The following is a 24052-nucleotide window of genomic DNA, read 5'->3' on the forward strand; positions in this document are numbered from 1 at the left end:
GTCCATGCAGTCAAGGAAAACGTTCTAATCGGCCTCTAGCTTGTTTCATTTTCTAAAGTAGCGTTCCTTGTCGAGTGGCAACAAGGATCTGTGCCTGTGATCTGGCAAGCCATGACGCCTACTTTTAAATTAGTAGTATTTAAAGCATCTGCGTTTGAAAACCCAACACTCCACTGTTTATTCCGGTTGGGAGAACTCTGAACTTTCCCTCGGCTCCACCCCCCAGCTATATTGACCCCTGTTGACAAAAGTTGGTGTCGGTGTATACCTTCAATAATGTGACATCCAGAATAATAATGCCATGTACAATTTTGAATGACTGAAATGTTCTGATTTTGCAGTTCTCCACGCTGTATGGAGAGGGCTAAAAGGCCAAATCCTATGGTCCAAGGTGGACCAATTCAAGGTCCTGACTATGGACATTCAGAGCCTTGCCCCAGGAACAAATTGGTCCACTGCGAAGTAAGTCTTGTTTTGTGAGCAAGCGTTGATAATTATGTAACTGTTTTTTATTTTGTGTGTGTGCGTGTGTGTATGTTTTTTTGTGATCATTAGAATGTCTAGAACATTCATTATTGTGAAAGATATCCCCCAAATGTAAATTATTAATTTATTATTATTATTATTATTTTAATAATTATTATAAATGTGCATAAAAGTTGCAAAAAATAATAATTATATATATTTTTACATGATTTCCTCTGATAAGTCCTAGTAGTAAATAGTAGTAGTTTAAGGTTGAAATCGTTTTTTTGCAAGTAGTAATTAATCCGGGTTTTACATGGTTAAAAGTGTTACAGTGTTACAATCACACCATGTTCACAAATTAAATGATCAATTGCAGATTGATCCCCTGGCATGGGATGCAATCATGGGGGCAGTGTGTAAAGATCAGGCACGTGCTAAGTATAAGATCAGCTAAGTATTAACACTAGCATGTCTGAAGTAAAATCAGACACAAGTATTATTTATTTCATTTATTTATTGCCAGCACCGTTGTGCTCGTTTAACAATGTTTTTGTGAATTGAAATGTGCCAACATGTCTGTTTCAGATTTGTGGAGTCCCCGACTCTCTGGAGGAGATGCACAACAATAATTTCCAGAATGCTGTCCAGTTGTTCTCTTCCACTAAGAAGATGGGGGGGCAGGAGTTTTCTGATCCTTACAAAACTCAGCTGGAGAAGGAGCTTGAAGAGATGAGGCTGCCTTTGGGTAAGAAGTCACAGGTTCATATTTGTTAACTTAAATTATTTGTAGAACTACTTAAAATTCTGAAAAGAACCCTATGCACACAATTACCAATTTAATTTAATCAATTATTTCGCGTTTAATTGAAATATCTGTTCCTTGTTTCTCCACATAAAGTCAACGTTCCGTGCATTCCGGCCCCCTGATGTGCTGGATGTCCTCTTCTGGTTTGGCTTCTGGTACGTTTATTTTTCTCTATACATCATCCTGCATGTTACACGGCTAGATAGAAGCAAAAATATATATCATTTGACACCAACCATTAATTTCAAGCTACAGACTGTGTCGAAGTGTCCCTGAGCAAGACTTTGAACTGCTCCCCAGGGGCCATATGGCACTTCCCCACAGAAGATATATTTAATGTATTTGTAAATGTAGTGATACTGATAACAACAGCTTAACCCATTCTGACCTGAGATCAGATTCATACGAGGTTTCCGCCGGACACACACTGGTCTGATGAACCCATTCTGACCTGAGATCAGATTCTAAAAATGTCAGTCGCTCTTCGATTTTTCAAAAATAGCAGACCTACAAGCTCGTATCGCGCCACTCGGTGGCGCGATATGAGCTTGTAGATCTGCTATTTTTCAATAGCTTAAAGCATAACATGATGCCAACACCAAAATGGGTGCCCGGTCAGAATGGGTTAAGGGGACTACATTATTATTATCATCATCATTATTTACTGTTAAATGAATAAGACATTATTTTAACCAATCTGTATGGTAGAGTAGGACATCTAGCACATCCGCAGTGGCTGGAGGTGGGCTCCCTACTCTTTCATTGAGACATTTCGATGTCGGGTAGGACCGTAGAAGAGTGCATTGGTTGACAATGTCAATACAATTATTGGAAGAAGATGGCACACCGGAAATAACAGACCGCTGAATGCCATGATTGACCAATCTGTAGCCAACAAAGCTGAGTAATAAAGCTAAATGTTGACTGGTCTTATCAATTACAGTCTCTTTATACAGGAGGGCCTTGTTTTAGTTTTGAGATCCAATATTAAACTCTAGTCATTCATTGTACTATATTTCTCTCTCTCTTTAATTTCAGTTTTACAACTTAAAACGTGTGTTTAGTGTTGTGGAGGCATCACTTTCCGCTTTGAGACGGGGAAACGAAAGCTCCAGACAGTACCTCACGTTTCAGGACTTTCCCTCCTGTGCTGGACAGCTAGCTAATCAACAACTGGACAGTGGGAGCTGTTGGTGAGACCTCTCTGCTACACTGTGGCCATCTGCGGCTCCTTAAGAACACAGAGAAAGAGGATAGAATTTCCCAATCAATGATGATGGATTGCTGTGTAAACTGTTATGAAGCTCCTTTTTAGAACGGTGTACTGTATCTGTAAGTGGCTTTAAGGGCAGACGGACGCTCCTGCAAAGTTTGTGTTTGTCTCCAGTAAAGTCTATTTTTGTCCTATTGTAGGTGAGGCAAGTTAATTTCAGATTGCCATTAATAAGTACTAGAATCAGCTAAGTATTAAGGGATATCAAAGTCCACTGAAGGCAAATTAAACCAATTAGTTCTGTGCTACCCAGTATGTATACTACTGTAGTTAAAAGCAGAACTATTGGCCTTCATTTAATAATAATACACGTATACAAGGTCACAATTTTTATTGAGTATGAGTCTATTTCTGAGCAACATCTCCATTTCACCAGCTCACAGCAATGTAACATTCTGCTCTGTTAAAACTATAAATGGTTGTTTTGTCAGTACCTGAAAAAAAATGGGTCTCTAATGAAGCTCAGTCCCCCAGACCAGTGCTGTAAAGTAGAATTAGTTAAACTTGTCAAGTTGGTTAAATCTTTTTTCAGTATGACAATTAAATCTTGCTGACAATAATGTGCCTCTTTTGGCCAGTGGGTGTCACCCTATCTCCCGTTTGATTTGCTTAACTGAAGTTACCTTGTTTACCACTACACGCTCAACAAAGACATATTCATCACACAACACACCCCCCCCATTATGACCAATGAGCAGATTGCTTCATTTTGATGAACATCACCACGCCTTCATCATAAGAAATGTTCATCTTATGGGGGGGGGGGGGGGGGGGCTAGGGGGGCTTGGAGCACCTGCCCTTTTGCAGAAAGTGCCCTTTCTCAAAAAAAAAAAAAAAATATATATATATATATATATATATATATATATATTATATATATATATATATATGTTTTTTTTGTTTTTTTTGAGGGAAAGGGCAAAAAAAGTTTTATTTTGAAGTATTAATGTATCCTATCTGCTGATAAGGTCATGTATCCCAGAGAAAACAATTGCATTTCTGTGGACCCAATGGTAGCTACACCCCAGAAGGTGAAACAATGTGAAAATACAACAAGGCAAGTAAATCCAGGATTTATTGTGCATCATTGTAAATATGTTCAATGGTTTCTGATGTGCACATAACAAACAGTTTTGTTTATTCTTCAGAGCTTGTTATATGCGAAGGATGAGAGGCGGTGGCACCATTCCACGGTGGCAGTGTGAGACCGTCTCTCATCCTCGCCAAAGGGATGCGACATCTTGTGTGGTGCTTGTATGCAAAGTAAGTAAAGTAATTGTATAGCCTATAATCTATATCCTAGTAACAATTTCTCACATTCTAAAAGAACACAGCTAACACTAACCTGTATTTTAAGATTGCCGAGCAGCTGCAACGTTGGCTACTCGTTGCAGTGATAGCTGGTATGGTTTTATCATGACCAATGTTAAGCTAATCCCCACAAGTTGCAAAATTTACATAACTAATTAGCAATGGTGTCATTTCCCCCCCCAGGCAAACCAGCTATGGAACAGACTGCAAGCTGCTGTACAGCCTGTACATTGGATGGAGATGAATCACGATGGCATTTTCATTGATAGAAAATGACTGTTCTTAATGATATTAAAAACAATGAACACAGTGACCACAGCCCCTTCTTTCTATACTGTAAATTGTTTTTCCTTTTTCTAACCCTGTATATGATATATCACCCATTCTTGAGATAAGGGACAAAACTTTTTTCAAACTAGATTTTTTTTTTTTTTAAGATGCATTCAAATCAAATAGATGTATTTGTAGACACAGGTCTCAACTACCAATCTTGAGAAGGAACAGGTTTTTCGCATAACATTTCTTTCTAAAATGGGACATTTATGCACTTAATACCTGATTCTTGTCAACTCCGTCAGACACACTAAAATCCCTTTTAATTGAATTTGATAATTTCAACAATAATATAAAGTCCTCAGTTATCTTATAATGGCTTTCAGGAATCAAGTTAAGTAATACAATTCTTTTAATATTGTTTTGTTCCAATATCACACTATTATGAAATATCCAATTTCTCAAATCCGTCATTTCAACCTTTATTTTCAATATTATAACATGAAAACCATGTAAAAAAAAAAAAAAAAACATCATTACGTATCATTTCAGTTGGTGTTTCAATACATAAGCACAAAAGATTTAACATCGAATTTTCTATTTCTTTGTAAATTAACAAAAACATCATGGGACGAACGTCTGACGGAGTTGACGAACATCTGACGGAGTTGACATGTTTAACTGATTTAGGTTCTAGACCACCTAGGATCTTGATTCTGGTGACTAATCCCACATTTTCAAGGATGAGGAATACAGTGGTACTATTTATATTGGCCCTGTGACCATGGCAGCCATTTTCAAAATGGCCGCCACCTGCTGTTATTTTACAATAACTCAAGTTCTACACCACCTAGGATCTTGATTCTGGTGACTAATCATACATTTTCAAGGATGTGGGATACATTGGTACTATTTAGATTTGTCCTGTGACCATGGTAGACATTTTTCAAAATGGCCGCCAACTTTCTGTTATTTCCCAATAACTCAAGTTCTACACCACCTAGGATCTTGATTATGGTGACTAATCACTGGCGTAGCATAAGGGGGTGCAGCCAGTGCAGTGCACTGGGGCCCAGCACCCCCTAGGGGCCCATGAGGGGAAGGGGAAAAAAGAAAAGAAACAGCTGACGGGCCGCTGTTTTGTGAATGAAATAGCTGTGGGCTGTGGCCGGTCGGTAAGGGGTTAAACTTCTGTGTGATGTATCCTTCCAAGCCCACTATACCATGTAATATACATCCTGCGTCTACTACATCCTGTAGTTCACTTAAGAAATAAAAGTATTGATACAAGTAGCTTTTATTTTGAAGAGGAAGAGGAAGTTGTTTCGGTTGTAGCCAGCTACCATGACAGTGGTAGTGCCGGGGTGGTAGTGGAATAATACAAACAACATGCTTTTAGCCAAAACCGCATGCGTCTATGACTTAAACAATGTAGGCTAAACACTTTGGAATTACGTTAAACATGGTATATCCTTATCCTATCCTCATTAGGTGAGTACTAGTAAATGAATTGTTAAGTTTCATAGTATCATTCATCATCAACAGGCTGTTGTTGATGCCCCCCAAAATGAACTGGTTACACAGCCTACACTACAGGATTCTCATTATGTTACTCACTGCCTGCAAGGATGACCGCCGTGCCATTTCTTATAAACTATCTAATTCATACGTGGGTCGTCGTGGGTACACGTGGAGTTGTTGTTGTTGTTGTTCATGCGCAACGGTGCGCGGTGTGGAGAGGGCAGCAGAGCGCAGCGCAACAGCCTTATGGTATTGTCTGAATGTCTGTACTATCTCTGCACTTAGCTCTTTCTGTCCAGTCCTACGTGTATAGGCTGGCGATTGTGGCGACTTATATTCGTTAATAAAGAGAGCTGTAAAGGGGATATATTGTCTATGGTCAGTTCATGGTGTGTATCATTCTCGTTTAAAAAAAAATGGTTTTAATTGTCTGGTAACGGAAAATAATCTAACTTGTTACTTTTCTCAGAAGGTAATCTGTAACGGCAAGGGATTATTTTTATGGGCAGTAATCCAGTAAGAGTAACCTAACGACGTTACTTTAGAAAGTAACGATGCCCAACACTGCATATAATGAGCTGTGTTTTTATTTATTTATGTTTGATAGTTTGGAGACATCAGGCTGTGGTAGTTTTGTTTTTGTGCCCAAGTCAGGGCAGGTTGTTTATTGATGAATATATGGACACTGAGCTTGGAAGCTGGTGCTGTCTGCATGTGGTGCTGAAAGGCTGGTTTTAATGAGTGATTGAAATATTTTTTTGTTTGCAGAATTACAGTACATTTCAAGCACAAACTCAATACAAAGACTGTTAACTGTGAGTGGACGAGTTTACTCAATGCTGTACCATATGTTCTCATGCCAATAAAGGCCCTTTGAATTTAATTGAATAATTTAATTGTGTGGCCGGTCACCTCACCTGTAATGTTAGTCTATACCTAGTGTGTGTGTGTGTGTGTGTGTGTGTGTGTGTGTGTGTGTGTGTGTGTGTGTGTGTGTGTGTGTGTGTGTGTGTGTGTGTGTGTGTGTGTGTGTGTGTGTGTGTGTGTGTGTGTGTGTGTGTGTGTGTGTGTGTGTGTGTGTGTGTGTGTGTGTGTGTGTGCATGGGCGCGCGCACGCACACTTGTTTATGGCGGTGGTGGGGGGCCTACAAAATATTCTCGCACCGGGGCCCACCATGACCTCCCTACGCCACTGTGACTAATCCTACATTTTCAAGGAGGAGGAATACAGTTGTACTATTTAGATTTATCCTGTGACAATGGCAGCCATTTTCAAAAATGGTGGACCTGCTATTATTTTACCAATTTAGTCAGGGAATATTATCAGAATAATGTTAAATCTGTGAATACATTTCTTACCAAGAATTTTTTCACCAATGTGTTTGTAAAGGTGTCTACTAACCCACATTGGTTTCTATTGAACATTTTTGACAGCTGCTGAAAGTTGGGTACCATACCAAGTGGCTATGGCCAAACTAGGGGTCAAACCCCTTGGGCTGAATTCGGCCATATATCCACTTGCCCAAATGGGCTGACCTCATTTTGTGATGACGGCTATGGCCGTTTTCAGCCCAAGGAGTGTTCTTCGTGCATAGCTAATATTTGGAATGCATTCAGAATCATGAAAACTCCCTAGTTTGACATGTCACATGCTACTTAAAGCATAATGAACATTTTGCCTTATATAGGTTGTTGATGGTACCCCAACTTTCAGCAGCTGTCAAAAGTTCCCCTAGGGTGGTTGAATATAAAGCAATGTGGGATATGTTAGTAGACACCCTTCCAAACACATTGGTGAAGAAAATTCTTGATAAGGAATGTATTACCAGATTGTATTAATATCCCCTGACTAACTCATCTTCTAGACCACCTAGACCCGACTTCACCAACAGAGACCCGATTGACAACTAAACAACAAGTTTGGACAGCCCCACCAATTAGTGTTACGGAAAATAGCAAGTGTCTACCCTAGGCCCAGAGGGAGACACAGAACTTAGATGCGGCTCACATGTTGCACGACTCCTCAACAAGCTGCCACCAGAGATGAGAGCTGAATTCTGCCGCACAATGCTCTGCGGCCCAGGAGCAACCAACACCATGTTGGAGTTCTCTGAGTTGTTGAAGCACGAGTCCTAGCCATATAGCCTGTGCAAAGGCAAACACCTTGAAGACCTGCTTGAGGTGAACAGTGAGCAGTGAACAGTGAGCGAAAGACTGAAGACAGAAGATCTGCCTTCAGGACTATCAGGCAGGATGTGCAGACACTGAAGGCATCAGTGTCGTTCTGTGTCCCCAGCATGTCAACCAAAGCAATGTTACCAAATCAAAGGAGCCTTCACCTCAAGTCACCTGGGGCTGGGTGAGAAATCGTATCCTGTATCTAGCCTCACAACTAAATACAGACACTTGGCCAGACTGCCGTTTGAAAGGGTTAAACCCTTCATCCTGATTGGGGAAGACCACCCCACCTAATCACACCAACCGAACAAGTGAGGTTGGGGCCTCCAGGTGGGCCAGCAGCCATCTGCACAAGACTGGGCTGGACCCTGCAGGAAAGCAATCTCCAGCCAAGACAATGTAAGTTGACTATAACAGAGCCCCAGAACACAGAGGTCATGAGAAGGATGGAGAAACACTGGCAGGAGGCCACCAAGATCAACGCCACACTGCAGTGGCCAGTGAAGTCAAACTGTGCATCTGTACCTGAAAGGGACAAGTCAAAGGCCAGAAAGCCCACCTCCTTTTAATGTCCTGTCAGTAGCAACTCAACCTGCACCTGAAATAAGCCCTGACCCCTCCCAGAGAAAGTTCATCCTTGAAAATGTAATGATTAGTCACCAGAATCAAGATCCTTGGTGGTCTAAAACTTGAGTTATTGGTAAAATAACAGCAGGTTGGTGGTCATTTTGAAAAACAATGGCTGCCATGGTCACAGGACAAATCTAAATAGTACCACTGTATTCCTCATCTTTTAAAATGTATTATTAGTCGCCAGAATCAAGATCCTAGGTGGTCTAAAACTTGAGTTATTGTAAAATAACAGCAGGTGGCGGCCATTTTGAAAAACAATGGCTGCCATAGTCACAGGACAAATCTAAATAGTACCAATGTATCCCACATCCTTGAAAATGTATGATTAGTCACCAGAATCAAGATCCTAGATGGTGTAGAACTTGAGTTATTGTAAAATAACAGCAGGTGGCGGCCATTTTGAAATATGGCTGCCATGGTCACAGGGAAAATCTAAATTGTACCACTGTATCCCTCATCCTTGAAAATGTAGTCTTAGTCACCAGAATCAAGATCCTAGGTGGTGTAGAACTTGAGTTATTGTAAAATAACATCAGGTGGCGGCAATTTTGGAAAATGGCTGCCATGGTCACCACGAGACAAATCTGTGATGGCCCTATAGCCAAAAATGTTCCTTAAGGCATGCTATAACTGTGTGCCAAATTAGAATACGTCCCATTATTCAAAAACTATAATTTTATTGTTTTAGTAACACTTTTGTCAACTCCGTCAGATACATGTCAACTCCGTCAGACACAAAACCTGACGGAGTTGACGTCTGACGGAGTTGACAAAATGTCATTTGTTTTCATCTTAACCCTCTGTAGTACAATGTAGCCATTTTGTTTTTGCTTCATTTGTTAGCTAAACCTAACCCTAAACTTTTATAATAAACATTATTTTGGAATTCTTAACAAAGATCATAATAATGTCCTGACGGAGTTGACATGTAAAAGCTGTGACCACCCTGATATCAACATTGTTTGTTTAAAATATCAAACAATTGAATGCTTGTCAGACCAGGTGCTCCACTGTTGCAACAAATACAAACGGGACTTGGAAAAGGAGTCTTCAGGCTAAATCTGTCGACAATATTTTCTGATTAATTTAAGACTTTTAAAAAACCTGACGGAGTTGACGGGAGACGTGGGACACACATTTGATATGAGATATCTAATGGAAAATATAAATTAAAATTATTGTGTATATTGTTTGCTATGTTGTTGACAATCTACTTTAATTTAGTATGTATATTTATGTGATTGTGACAGTATTAGACACTTTTTTAGCAGTTTGAAATTATGACCACTTGCTGGGGACAGGCTAAATACAGGCGTTTTTGGGTACAGCGCCTGCTTTTAACTAATTCAGATGGCATATGAAAACAATTATAATGAAATTAATGGCATAATAATACACAACTGTATTACATTTAACTTTGCAAGTGCTTTTATTTTTATTAAATTAATTTATTTTTAACAATAATAAGGCTCTTATGTGTGGGACATGTTTTTTCCACTTTTGTCCCTCATCTCAAGAATGAGTGATATATATATATATATCTGTACCAATTATACAAACTGTTAATACAATAACCAATGAATCAGGTACAACTGTTGAGCAGGTGTCAGAATGAGCTATTCTGAATTACATTCTGCATGGTGGGCTACCAAGATGAGACAAAACTACAATATATTTATTTCATCATAACCACAGCAATGTTATATTCTCCCAAAATAGCCGATCTACAGCTTATGGAAAGTAGTTTCCAAATTGGGTTATGGGGACCCCCAGGGGTCCGAGAGTTCCAGGGGGTCCCCAGCTAAATGATAGTTTGTACACTCAGTTAATAAACATTGATTTTACAATATAAATTGGGGGTCCCAGAGACAGAAATGCCATCAAATGGGGGTCCATGGACTAATGCATGTCACACTGGCGGTCTGTGACACTGCTAGATTTGTAAAAATCTATGGGGTCCCTGGCATATCTCTTCAAATGGGGGTCTGCGGGCTAATTAGTGTAAATTTGGGAGTCCTTGACATGAAAAGGTTTGGGGACCACTGGCCTGTAGTGAGCTTGCAGATCAGCTATTTTCTGAGAACGGGTTGTATATCAATATATTATATCACATGTCAATATCTGCAAGGGACGTTCCAATTCCTAGGGGGACCCCTTGACACTCATTATGTAGGGGCAAGGGGAAGGGGCAAGGGCTGAGGGGTAGGGTTAAAAAAGGAATTGGGAAAGGGCCCAAGAGTCCCTTCGGGCTTGGACCTTAAATAGACTTGTAACCCAACTGTAGGGAGTACAAACACAGTAAAGAACCTGGGGGTTATCATCTATGAAAAGGCAACACAATGAGCAGAAAATGAACCATGTAAATACAATTGAGGGCACCGCAGGGAGTTGAACCCTGTTCTGGTAAACCAGGAATACCACACCAGTGCCTTAGTTTTTGTTTTATAATTTACAGGTCCAAAATCAGTCATTAGTTTCAATTTAGCTAAATATGTTTTAAACGTACTCTTTCCGACCTCCTGCGGCAAGATAAGAAAAAGATAGCCTACACACTCAATTTGAATCATGACTATAAATGATAGCCATGATTATGTCTTTATACAATTGAAAACCGGAAGACTCTCACCACAAATACATTAAGGAAAACACCTCAGACATAAACTAAGACATTTATTTTGTCATGCTCATAAAGTGCTGCAAAGTGCTACAAGTGAAAAGTGCAGCATACAACGTTTGGGTCATAGCCCCATCGTCGATGCCTCGCCTACTGACCGGCATGGATGATGAAGTTTTAGCTGCAAATGGCAGCATAAATAAATCACATCAACACACAGCACATAATGTGATGTTAACTGACGCGATGAAGCTTCACTCGCACATTATAAAAGACATACATCACATCAACCAACATCACATACCTAGCCCTAACCTAACCCTATGTTCATTATGTGATGTAGGAGGACATGATGAAGCCTTACTCACACATGTGAAATGAGACAAGACATAAACACACATCACATACCGGGCCTGTGTTCATAGGTGATATGGGCTTACATAATGACGCTTTACTAACAAATTAGATCTGATAATATAGCACCAACAATGGTCTTATGAGCTAGATGTTTGCTGCTGCACTTTTCACTTTAAGCACTTTATGAACATGAACAAAATAGATTGTCTTGGTCTCTGCCCAAGCCTTAGGTTTCCATGGCGCAAGTATTTGTCTATCTAGTTGTCCCATGTAGGAAACATGGGGCAAGACTGTACAATTTATGCCATTTGTGGACGATTGACATAAATTATACAAGGTAGCAGCATTCTTTGCGCCCCAGTATTTGTCAGCAATACTATGAATATTAGTACACAACATACAGCAATAAACACAATTCGAACAATGCCAACAGACGTGAATGACGAGCTATCCGCAATTGCAGTGAAATATCACCTTTTTTTTTAAAACACATAAATGCACATCACATACCAGGCCTGTGTTCATATCTGATGTGAACTGACGTGATGACGCTTTACTGGTAAATTACATGATTACACAGCACCAAATGAGAAAACGTACGCGAGACACGACCCAAATCACACATACACTAGTGAAGAACTAGTGTCATAGATAGGCAAGAAAGAAATAATTACTAAAAAATAAAGCAAAATGTGATTAAAAACTCTGAGACCAAAAAAACAAATAACTTTATTAAAGCAAAGAATAGGAGAGAAAAGACGAAGGTTGGGTAGAAACCTTGTACGTCCAACAACTGTGATCAAATATTATTAATATAATAATCTGTGTTCCAATGTTATTATTTTGTCACAAGCTCTTGCTGATACTTCACTGGTTCGATATATTAGAAAAACAGAATACAAAAAAAAAAAACAATAATGGATTATCTTAGCCTCGTGAGATTGGCCATTTGCTACTTTAGTGTGTGACACTGTAGCATGACCAAGTAAGGAAATTAATTTACAAAAGGTTGAACTATGGAGATACAAGGTTTCTTCCCAACAGCCAAGGATAATAAACTGCTCACTTACCTTCAATATCAGCCAGTAAACTCAAAACACACACACAAACCAAGGAAGTAAACGACACAGTGGCCATCATTTGCTTCCTGTTAGTTTGGCATTAATTACTGGTCATGTTCAGTTTCAATTCCCAGTTGTAGTTGTATTGTGTGTTTATATTGAACACATGTCTTTTGAAATGTTTCAATTGCTTCTGAAAAGTGTCAATCAGGTCCTCCAAAGAGCTCTCCATTTCAGGCACCTTTTCCTTGTCTTCACCATGTTTCTTCTCTCTGAGGACAGTGTCAGTTGTCCACTGGACACACGAAACATGAGTTTGACCATCATACTCATGCTGGATTTCATACTCTTGTTCTTTGCAGTTCCTGCACTCTGCATACATGCAAGGCTTAAATGTTGGATCACAACATGTTTCTGCAGCGAGAGACTCCAACACTGTGGTCTTCAGGAGTTTAAGTGCTTCTGGTATTGTCTTCCTTTCACCCGTCTTCCTTGAAGCCTCTGTCTGAAATGAAATTAACACTTTATTTTAAGACTTTTAATATTGCAGCTTTCACAGCTTTTCCTCTTTAAAATAATGAATTGTCACCATGAAATGTTGTATTTTAATATATCTATTTCATTATTATTACTATTATATTATATTATTATTATTTCATTATTTTTTAAATAATGAATTGTCACCATGGGATGTTGTATTTTAATCTCTCTATATAATTTAATCTATATCTATTTTAATGTTTCATTAGTCATTGTTCGGTTTCAGGTACTTTCTACATAACCTTCTAACCTTGAAGGTCCTGGTTGTGGAACGGGTGGTGGTTGTGGAACTGGTGGTTGTTCATCGCTGTCAGGACTCATGGGTGGGGTCATGTTGACAACAGTAGAAGCCCGTTTCTTTTTGCCTCTGCTCTCTTTCTGGGCTCTCCTCCAGTACATTCTCTTCAAACGCTTCTCTCTCTCACTCAGTTGATTCACAGTCTTAACTTTTTCGTCCATTCTCAGTTGTTTCTGTCGGCCTTTCTCCAGGAATGCCTCCCTTCTTGCAGGGTCGGCATCTCGCCGGGCACGATACCGACGCTGCTTCTCTGCAGCTGATAATCGTGGCATTTTCCTGAAAAACACGTTTAGGCCTACCTTTTATAATATTTATGGAAAACATTGTTTTTATTTATTGTACAGTTAGAATAGTAAAATAACAGCTGAAAACTATAAGAACATGTCATGAGTGTCAACTATGTTACTCTTAGTCCACTAAGTTACCTATACAAGGGTAACATAGTTGACAGTAACATGGTTGACATTTTTCTGACCTAAAATCAACATGGCTGCCTATCACCAAACAACACATGGCATTTTTAGAGAAAGATTCTTCTAAATATTAGATCCACGTTTGAGAAAAGTTATTTATAACAATATTCAAGTAACACTGTTGCCATGTAAAAAATCCACACTTGATTCCACTCTACTTCATGTTAAATATTTAAGAAATATGAGAAATAACATACCTTGCAGTCTTGCCAGTCTGTTCATCAGTAGTTAATGACATCATATGGAGCAGGTCATGTGATTTGGAAAATTGACAGGTGTTTTTGTAATGGGTAACTTAGTTGACAGTGACTTCTCGGACACGGATAAAATGTGTTATTTTCCATATAATAGTTGATATATTGCCAAAAACATCATAGCTGCCATGATTAACTTAGCTGTATAAAAATAAAATTATCAAAAAAAAATTGATTAAGCTCATTTTATCGCTGTTTAACTAATTAGAACATGGCTGTTATTACATTCGGACAGTAACTTAGTTGACATTTCAGTGATATCCAGCCATGTTTGTATTAATTAATGATAAAATTTGTATAAATAATTATGGTATTTGTAAAGACATGATCATAATGATCATAAAAAGCAGGGGGGGGGGGCTTGGAGCACCTGCCCTTTTGCAGAAAGTGCCCTTTCTCAAAAAAAAATATATATATATATATATATATATATATATATATATATTATATATATATATATATATATATATATATATATATGTTTTTTTTGTTTTTTTTGAGGGAAAGGGCAAAAAAAGTTTTATTTTGAAGTATTAATGTATCCTATCTGCTGATAAGGTCATGTATCCCAGAGAAAACAATTGCATTTCTGTGGACCCAATGGTAGCTACACCCCAGAAGGTGAAACAATGTGAAAATACAACAAGGCAAGTAAATCCAGGATTTATTGTGCATCATTGTAAATATGTTCAATGGTTTCTGATGTGCACATAACAAACAGTTTTGTTTATTCTTCAGAGCTTGTTATATGCGAAGGATGAGAGGCGGTGGCACCATTCCACGGTGGCAGTGTGAGACCGTCTCTCATCCTCGCCAAAGGGATGCGACATCTTGTGTGGTGCTTGTATGCAAAGTAAGTAAAGTAATTGTATAGCCTATAATCTATATCCTAGTAACAATTTCTCACATTCTAAAAGAACACAGCTAACACTAACCTGTATTTTAAGATTGCCGAGCAGCTGCAACGTTGGCTACTCGTTGCAGTGATAGCTGGTATGGTTTTATCATGACCAATGTTAAGCTAATCCCCACAAGTTGCAAAATTTACATAACTAATTAGCAATGGTGTCATTTCCCCCCCCAGGCAAACCAGCTATGGAACAGACTGCAAGCTGCTGTACAGCCTGTACATTGGATGGAGATGAATCACGATGGCATTTTCATTGATAGAAAATGACTGTTCTTAATGATATTAAAAACAATGAACACAGTGACCACAGCCCCTTCTTTCTATACTGTAAATTGTTTTTCCTTTTTCTAACCCTGTATATGATATATATATATATATATCTGTACCAATTATACAAACTGTTAATACAATAACCAATGAATCAGGTACAACTGTTGAGCAGGTGTCAGAATGAGCTATTCTGAATTACATTCTGCATGGTGGGCTACCAAGATGAGACAAAACTACAATATATTTATTTCATCATAACCACAGCAATGTTATATTCTCCCAAAATAGCCGATCTACAGCTTATGGAAAGTAGTTTCCAAATTGGGTTATGGGGACCCCCAGGGGTCCGAGAGTTCCAGGGGGTCCCCAGCTAAATGATAGTTTGTACACTCAGTTAATAAACATTGATTTTACAATATAAATTGGGGGTCCCAGAGACAGAAATGCCATCAAATGGGGGTCCATGGACTAATGCATGTCACACTGGCGGTCTGTGACACTGCTAGATTTGTAAAAATCTATGGGGTCCCTGGCATATCTCTTCAAATGGGGGTCTGCGGGCTAATTAGTGTAAATTTGGGAGTCCTTGACATGAAAAGGTTTGGGGACCACTGGCCTGTAGTGAGCTTGCAGATCAGCTATTTTCTGAGAACGGGTTGTATATCAATATATTATATCACATGTCAATATCTGCAAGGGACGTTCCAATTCCTAGGGGGACCCCTTGACACTCATTATGTAGGGGCAAGGGGAAGGGGCAAGGGCTGAGGGGTAGGGTTAAAAAAGGAATTGGGAAAGGGCCCAAGAGTCCCTTCGGGCTTGGACCTTAAATAGACTTGTAACCCAACTGTAGGGAGTACAAACACAGTAAAGAACCTGGGGGTTATCATCTATGAAAAGGCAACACAATGAGCAGAAAATGAACCATGTAAATACAATTGAGGGCACCGCAGGGAGTTGAACCCTGTTCTGGTAAACCAGGAATACCACACCAGTGCCTTAGTTTTTGTTTTATAATTTACAGGTCCAAAATCAGTCATTAGTTTCAATTTAGCTAAATATGTTTTAAACGTACTCTTTCCGACCTCCTGCGGCAAGATAAGAAAAAGATAGCCTACACACTCAATTTGAATCATGACTATAAATGATAGCCATGATTATGTCTTTATACAATTGAAAACCGGAAGACTCTCACCACAAATACATTAAGGAAAACACCTCAGACATAAACTAAGACATTTATTTTGTCATGCTCATAAAGTGCTGCAAAGTGCTACAAGTGAAAAGTGCAGCATACAACGTTTGGGTCATAGCCCCATCGTCGATGCCTCGCCTACTGACCGGCATGGATGATGAAGTTTTAGCTGCAAATGGCAGCATAAATAAATCACATCAACACACAGCACATAATGTGATGTTAACTGACGCGATGAAGCTTCACTCGCACATTATAAAAGACATACATCACATCAACCAACATCACATACCTAGCCCTAACCTAACCCTATGTTCATTATGTGATGTAGGAGGACATGATGAAGCCTTACTCACACATGTGAAATGAGACAAGACATAAACACACATCACATACCGGGCCTGTGTTCATAGGTGATATGGGCTTACATAATGACGCTTTACTAACAAATTAGATCTGATAATATAGCACCAACAATGGTCTTATGAGCTAGATGTTTGCTGCTGCACTTTTCACTTTAAGCACTTTATGAACATGAACAAAATAGATTGTCTTGGTCTCTGCCCAAGCCTTAGGTTTCCATGGCGCAAGTATTTGTCTATCTAGTTGTCCCATGTAGGAAACATGGGGCAAGACTGTACAATTTATGCCATTTGTGGACGATTGACATAAATTATACAAGGTAGCAGCATTCTTTGCGCCCCAGTATTTGTCAGCAATACTATGAATATTAGTACACAACATACAGCAATAAACACAATTCGAACAATGCCAACAGACGTGAATGACGAGCTATCCGCAATTGCAGTGAAATATCACCTTTTTTTTTAACCCATTCTGGGCGGGGTTCCCTATTTGTACCTTACCCCCTCAGGCCGGGAACCCATATTTGGGTTCTGTACAGTATGTACAGTATTCAAAAATGTAAAATTTTTGATTCTGCTATATCAATATTTGAAGTTTTTCAGAAACCTTAGGTCAGGATTTAGAGGCGTTTTTAGAATCGGCCTTAGGCCTGAATGGGTTAAAACACATAAATGCACATCACATACCAGGCCTGTGTTCATATCTGATGTGAACTGACGTGATGACGCTTTACTGGTAAATTACATGATTACACAGCACCAAATGAGAAAACGTACGCGAGACACGACCCAAATCACACATACACTAGTGAAGAACTAGTGTCATAGATAGGCAAGAAAGAAATAATTACTAAAAAATAAAGCAAAATGTGATTAAAAACTCTGAGACCAAAAAAACAAATAACTTTATTAAAGCAAAGAATAGGAGAGAAAAGACGAAGGTTGGGTAGAAACCTTGTACGTCCAACAACTGTGATCAAATATTATTAATATAATAATCTGTGTTCCAATGTTATTATTTTGTCACAAGCTCTTGCTGATACTTCACTGGTTCGATATATTAGAAAAACAGAATACAAAAAAAAAAAACAATAATGGATTATCTTAGCCTCGTGAGATTGGCCATTTGCTACTTTAGTGTGTGACACTGTAGCATGACCAAGTAAGGAAATTAATTTACAAAAGGTTGAACTATGGAGATACAAGGTTTCTTCCCAACAGCCAAGGATAATAAACTGCTCACTTACCTTCAATATCAGCCAGTAAACTCAAAACACACACACAAACCAAGGAAGTAAATGACACAGTGGCCATCATTTGCTTCCTGTTAGTTTGGCATTAATTACTGGTCATGTTCAGTTTCAATTCCCAGTTGTAGTTGTATTGTGTGTTTATATTGAACACATGTCTTTTGAAATGTTTCAATTGCTTCTGAAAAGTGTCAATCAGGTCCTCCAAAGAGCTCTCCATTTCAGGCACCTTTTCCTTGTCTTCACCATGTTTCTTCTCTCTGAGGACAGTGTCAGTTGTCCACTGGACACACGAAACATGAGTTTGACCATCATACTCATGCTGGATTTCATACTCTTGTTCTTTGCAGTTCCTGCACTCTGCATACATGCAAGGCTTAAATGTTGGATCACAACATGTTTCTGCAGCGAGAGACTCCAACACTGTGGTCTTCAGGAGTTTAAGTGCTTCTGGTATTGTCTTCCTTTCACCCGTCTTCCTTGAAGCCTCTGTCTGAAATGAAATTAACACTTTATTTTAAGACTTTTAATATTGCAGCTTTCACAGCTTTTCCTCTTTAAAATAATGAATTGTCACCATGAAATGTTGTATTTTAATATATCTATTTCATTATTATTACTATTATATTATATTATTATTATTTCATTATTTTTTAAATAATGAATTGTCACCATGGGATGTTGTATTTTAATCTCTCTATATAATTTAATCTATATCTATTTTAATGTTTCATTAGTCATTGTTCGGTTTCAGGTACTTTCTACATAACCTTCTAACCTTGAAGGTCCTGGTTGTGGAACGGGTGGTGGTTGTGGAACTGGTGGTTGTTCATCGCTGTCAGGACTCATGGGTGGGGTCATGTTGACAACAGTAGAAGCCCGTTTCTTTTTGCCTCTGCTCTCTTTCTGGGCTCTCCTCCAGTACATTCTCTTCAAACGCTTCTCTCTCTCACTCAGTTGATTCACAGTCTTAACTTTTTCGTCCATTCTCAGTTGTTTCTGTCGGCCTTTCTCCAGGAATGCCTCCCTTCTTGCAGGGTCGGCATCTCGCCGGGCACGATACCGACGCTGCTTCTCTGCAGCTGATAATCGTGGCATTTTCCTGAAAAACACGTTTAGGCCTACCTTTTATAATATTTATGGAAAACATTGTTTTTATTTATTGTACAGTTAGAATAGTAAAATAACAGCTGAAAACTATAAGAACATGTCATGAGTGTCAACTATGTTACTCTTAGTCCACTAAGTTACCTATACAAGGGTAACATAGTTGACAGTAACATGGTTGACATTTTTCTGACCTAAAATCAACATGGCTGCCTATCACCAAACAACACATGGCATTTTTAGAGAAAGATTCTTCTAAATATTAGATCCACGTTTGAGAAAAGTTATTTATAACAATATTCAAGTAACACTGTTGCCATGTAAAAAATCCACACTTGATTCCACTCTACTTCATGTTAAATATTTAAGAAATATGAGAAATAACATACCTTGCAGTCTTGCCAGTCTGTTCATCAGTAGTTAATGACATCATATGGAGCGGGTCATGTGATTTGGAAAATTGACAGGTGTTTTTGTAATGGGTAACTTAGTTGACAGTGACTTCTCGGACACGGATAAAATGTGTTATTTTCCATATAATAGTTGATATATTGCCAAAAACATCATAGCTGCCATGATTAACTTAGCTGTATAAAAATAAAATTATCAAAAAAAAATTGATTAAGCTCATTTTATCGCTGTTTAACTAATTAGAACATGGCTGTTATTACATTCGGACAGTAACTTAGTTGACATTTCAGTGATATCCAGCCATGTTTGTATTAATTAATGATAAAATTTGTATAAATAATTATGGTATTTGTAAAGACATGATCATAATGATCATAAAAAGCATTTTACTAAAAGTACATACAAGTTACATCCCTCAGACTTCAAAACTCCCGCAATTTGATATTGACCCAATACAAAATAAAACCAACAAAGTTGAAATCTTGTTTGAAATGGCCAAACCTGCCAAGAGATAATGTTTACTGGTATAGGCAAACTGTCCACAGCCCCCCAAGAGAGTGAGTCGACAGAAATGGTATCATCTAATCACGAGCATTATAGTAGGACCAGTTATAGGAAGAGAAGGTTGAAAAAGGGTGAAGCGCTCCTGTAATGACTTTATAGCTATGTGGAAAACTTTGAACTTTACTCCATGGGTGTCATAACTATTTCTATCTGTAATTAATGTTTCTGCTTTTATTTCATGGAAACGTTATTTTATAACCGGTAACACAAATCAATACACAACTACAACTATGATGTAAGTAAATATGAATATATGAGAAACATAATACAATATAATGCTTCTATGAGAGATACTACAGTGACATACTTTGATTTAATGATTAACCAGTGAACATAAAGACTTGGATTATCATTGTTATCACTGAGCAGTAAGATAACAACAACACACGTTCACACAGAACGTTGAAGGAATATTTACGAACTAGGAAAGCTTTAATCTGAAGGATACGTTTTAATACTGAAGCAAACGGTGGAGAGAATTACACTTATATTCTTGAGAACAACAGCTGAACATTAAGAGTTCTGTACAGAACTTTTGGAGACTCGCAGCTCACTGGGTTGAAGTTGAGGTGAATCGGTGAGTCTTGTCACTTAAAGATACCAGCTTTTACAACCGAAGGAAAATGTCAGAGCAAACCGATCCTGACTGTTTTGTGTGTTCCGATAAGTTCCGCAATCCAGTGACTCTTGGCTGTCACCACACATTCTGTTTTAAGTGCCTGAGAAGATTCTGGAAAGAAAATAAAACCAAGAACTGTCCCATTTGTAAGAGAAGATCCTCATCCAAGGATCTGGGGATCGATTTCCCTCTGAAGCAACCGGCTAACGTCCAGAAGACTGAATCGTCTCTGGTGATTTGTAAGAAACATCCAGACTCTGTGCCTACACTGTTCTGTCACGACGACCAGAGACCCATGTGTCTGGTCTGTGACTTCCAACATGACCCCGGTCACACGGTGGTTCCTGTAGAACAGGCGGTGAGGGACCTGAAGGAGCACGTGAACTCTGACCTCCAGGCTCTGCAGGACAAGCGGGACAGATTCAAGGAGGTGGAACAGACCTACAAGCAGGTGTTGGACCACTCAGAGAAGCAGGTGGAGGCCACAGAGAAGCAGATCAGGGCAGAGTTTATAAGGATCCAGCGGTTCCTGGGAGAGGAAGAGGAGTTCAGACTGAAGGCACTGAGGGAGGAAAGCGACGGCAAGAAGAGGACCGTCCTGAGAGAGATGAAGCTCATCGAGGAGCAGATCTCCGCTCTGTCAGAAAGCATCTCCGCTGTAGAACGAGAGCTCCAGAAACCCGACACGTCGTTCGTCTGCAGTTTCAAAGCAGCTCAGACCGGCGCCAGAGTCCAGTGCAGCAGATCTCCAGACCCTACGTTTGTGTCAGGAGTGCTGATAGACGTGGCCAAACACGTGGGCAACCTGGGCTTCCGAGTCTGGGAGAAGATGAAGGACACGGTGCACTTCACGCCCGTCATCCTGGACCCCAACACAGCCAACCCCCACCTGTGTCTGTCTGAAGACCTGAGCGGCGTGAGATGTTCAGACACAAGGCAGAACCTTCCCGACAACCCAGAGAGGAACAGCTACTCTAACACCGTCCTGGGTTCCAAGGGCTTCAGTTCAAGGACACACAGCTGGGACGTGCAGGTCGGAGACCATCCCGACTGGACTATAGGCGTCGCTAACACGTCCGTCGACAAGAAGGGACGGATATACGCCACGCCACAGCATGGAATCTGGTGTTTAAGTCTGAGAGAGGGTGAGTATGATGATTTACACCTTGGGTTAGTTCAGATATTTGGACTTAAAGATGGAGTGCCGTGATTTTCCCCCCCCTTAAAACATGACATCAGGTACTATGATTATTAAGTTTACAGAAAGTCTTAAAATTATGTTTTTTTATCTGGCCCAGGTGCCACACCCACCAGTTCATTAAGTATATCTGGTTTTCACCTTAGCACCTTCTCACCTGAACTTAAGCCACCAGCTGAGTGTTGCATCATATAATGGGGGAGGGGTTAGGCCGTTAGGGTTGATGATGTCACAAAAATGGTGTATTTTCAATTGGGCAGTTTGACTCGGTAAAAACGCTGGAGAAACTTGGAGGCTCTTGGAGTACTATCACAATATAGAGCTTTTTAACACTTATTTTAGCAAAATAAAATCACACTGCCTTTAACTTGTATTTTGTAGTGACTTTTACTCAAGTAAAAAAATGTGATTACTTTTTCCACCACAATTTACAATGTATCAGACGTTCTTCATCCAGGGCGACTTACAGTAAGCAAGGTAAACATAGAATGCAGGGAGACGGTGTAGTTGTCCAGATTTATAGCTGGCTACGTTTTATTGTCATTTAACAATGACAATAACGCTGTTATTTTGGCTGTCTTTGTGCAGTGGTGAACACAAGGCATGGATTCTTCCTTGGTTGCCTAGAATCTGGGCTCTTGAACTCTCGCAAGGCATCTTAAAACCTTCCGTTCAGAAGGACTGCCCTGAAGGCAGGTCTACATCAGCTAACATCAATTGGTGGCTGAAAGCACTATGGCACCAGCTCTCCTTGTGATTGGCTTATAGTCAGTCTTAACTATTGGTTGAGAGACCAGGAAGTGGAGCTGACGGTTAGGGGGCAGCGGTGGCCGAACGGTTTGCGGAGCGGTCTTGATATCGGAAGGTCACTAGTTCGTATCCCCGGACCGGCACGTTAAAATGACCACCGCTGAAGTGCCCTTGGGCAAGGCATTGAACCCATACCATGAAATGTTCTATGAGCAGGGCCTGGCTGTAAACAAGTTCTTGAGCTTAGTCCAGTTACCCTGGGTAAACATAGTAACTTTGCTTTGCTTTGCTGACATGCTGGCCATGAGGACAGTGGAGAAGTGGTTTGCAGTGAGGAAATAGTGGCTATGTTTACACACCCTTATCAGCAGTGCACCCCCGCTGTGTGAGTAAGGCCTCTTGGAGAGGAAACTCTCTGGCTTGCTCCATTTATGGCAAACACTATCCCATTTCACTTCTCTCACCTTTAGTGGAAACTGGAAATTATTGGCAAGTCATACAGTGCATATTTATTAATACGCCGACTGCTGATCGGGCGGAACAGTATAGTAGTGCCTCGGGAATGTAGCAGAAATAAAAAACGTGCTGACTTAATGGTTTGTTCCCACCACAGGAGAGTACGATAACGGCTGTGGAGACACCATCCCAGTGCCGAGGAACCCCGAGAAGATAAGAGTCCAGCTGGACTACGAGGGAGGACGGGTGTCCTTCCACGACTCTGAGGACATGACTCACATCTACAGCCACAGACACGTGACGTTCAGCGAGAAGATCTTCCCCTACTTCGCCGTGGGAGAAGCCGCCGACGCTAAAAGCACTGGCCTCAGCGTGTGTCCACAGGACAGCCGGAGGGCGCTAGAGAGCCTCTACCACTCTAAGGGCCTCTTCAGACGGGCACCCACCACCCAGCGTCGGCGGCTACCTTCCCGGGCCGCGCCTCGCATACCTATCCCATCTATGACCTCCCCACCTATAGACGCTCCCCTCCCTTGAATATTAATGACCTCCCCACCTATCCGCTCTCGTCTCATTGAATATTAATGACCTCCCCACCTATCCGCTCTCGTCTCATTGAATATTAATGTCCTCCCCACCTATCCGCTCTCGTCTCATTGAATATTAATGACCTCCCCACCTATCCGCTCTCGTCTCATTGAATATTAATGACCTCCCCACCTATCCGCTCTCGTCTCATTGAATATGAATGACCTCCCCACCTATCCGCTCTCGTCTCATTGAATATTAATGACCTCCCCACCTATCCGCTCTCGTCTCATTGAATATTAATGACCTCCCCACCTATCCGGTCTCCTCTCATTGAATATTGATGACCTCCCCACCTATATCCGCTCCC

General features: G+C 40.0%; 1 protein-coding gene across 1 annotated transcript; it reads left to right on the forward strand.

Annotated features, from left to right (window-relative positions):
- Nucleotides 1-871: 871 nt before the first annotated feature.
- On the forward strand, nt 872-23691 carry LOC310860088 (E3 ubiquitin-protein ligase TRIM35-like; the record flags this gene model as incomplete). Its single annotated transcript, XM_083766850.1, has 4 exons — nt 872-895; nt 1054-1213; nt 20813-21895; nt 23312-23691. 4 exons carry the CDS (start codon nt 872-874, stop codon nt 23689-23691), a joined length of 1647 nt encoding a protein of 548 aa, XP_083622976.1.
- Nucleotides 23692-24052: the final 361 nt, after the last annotated feature.

The sequence above is a fragment of the Protomyctophum parallelum genome (assembly GCF_964188405.1).
Source record: "Protomyctophum parallelum genome assembly, chromosome: 6".
NCBI classification, from domain to species: domain Eukaryota; kingdom Metazoa; phylum Chordata; class Actinopteri; order Myctophiformes; family Myctophidae; genus Protomyctophum; species Protomyctophum parallelum.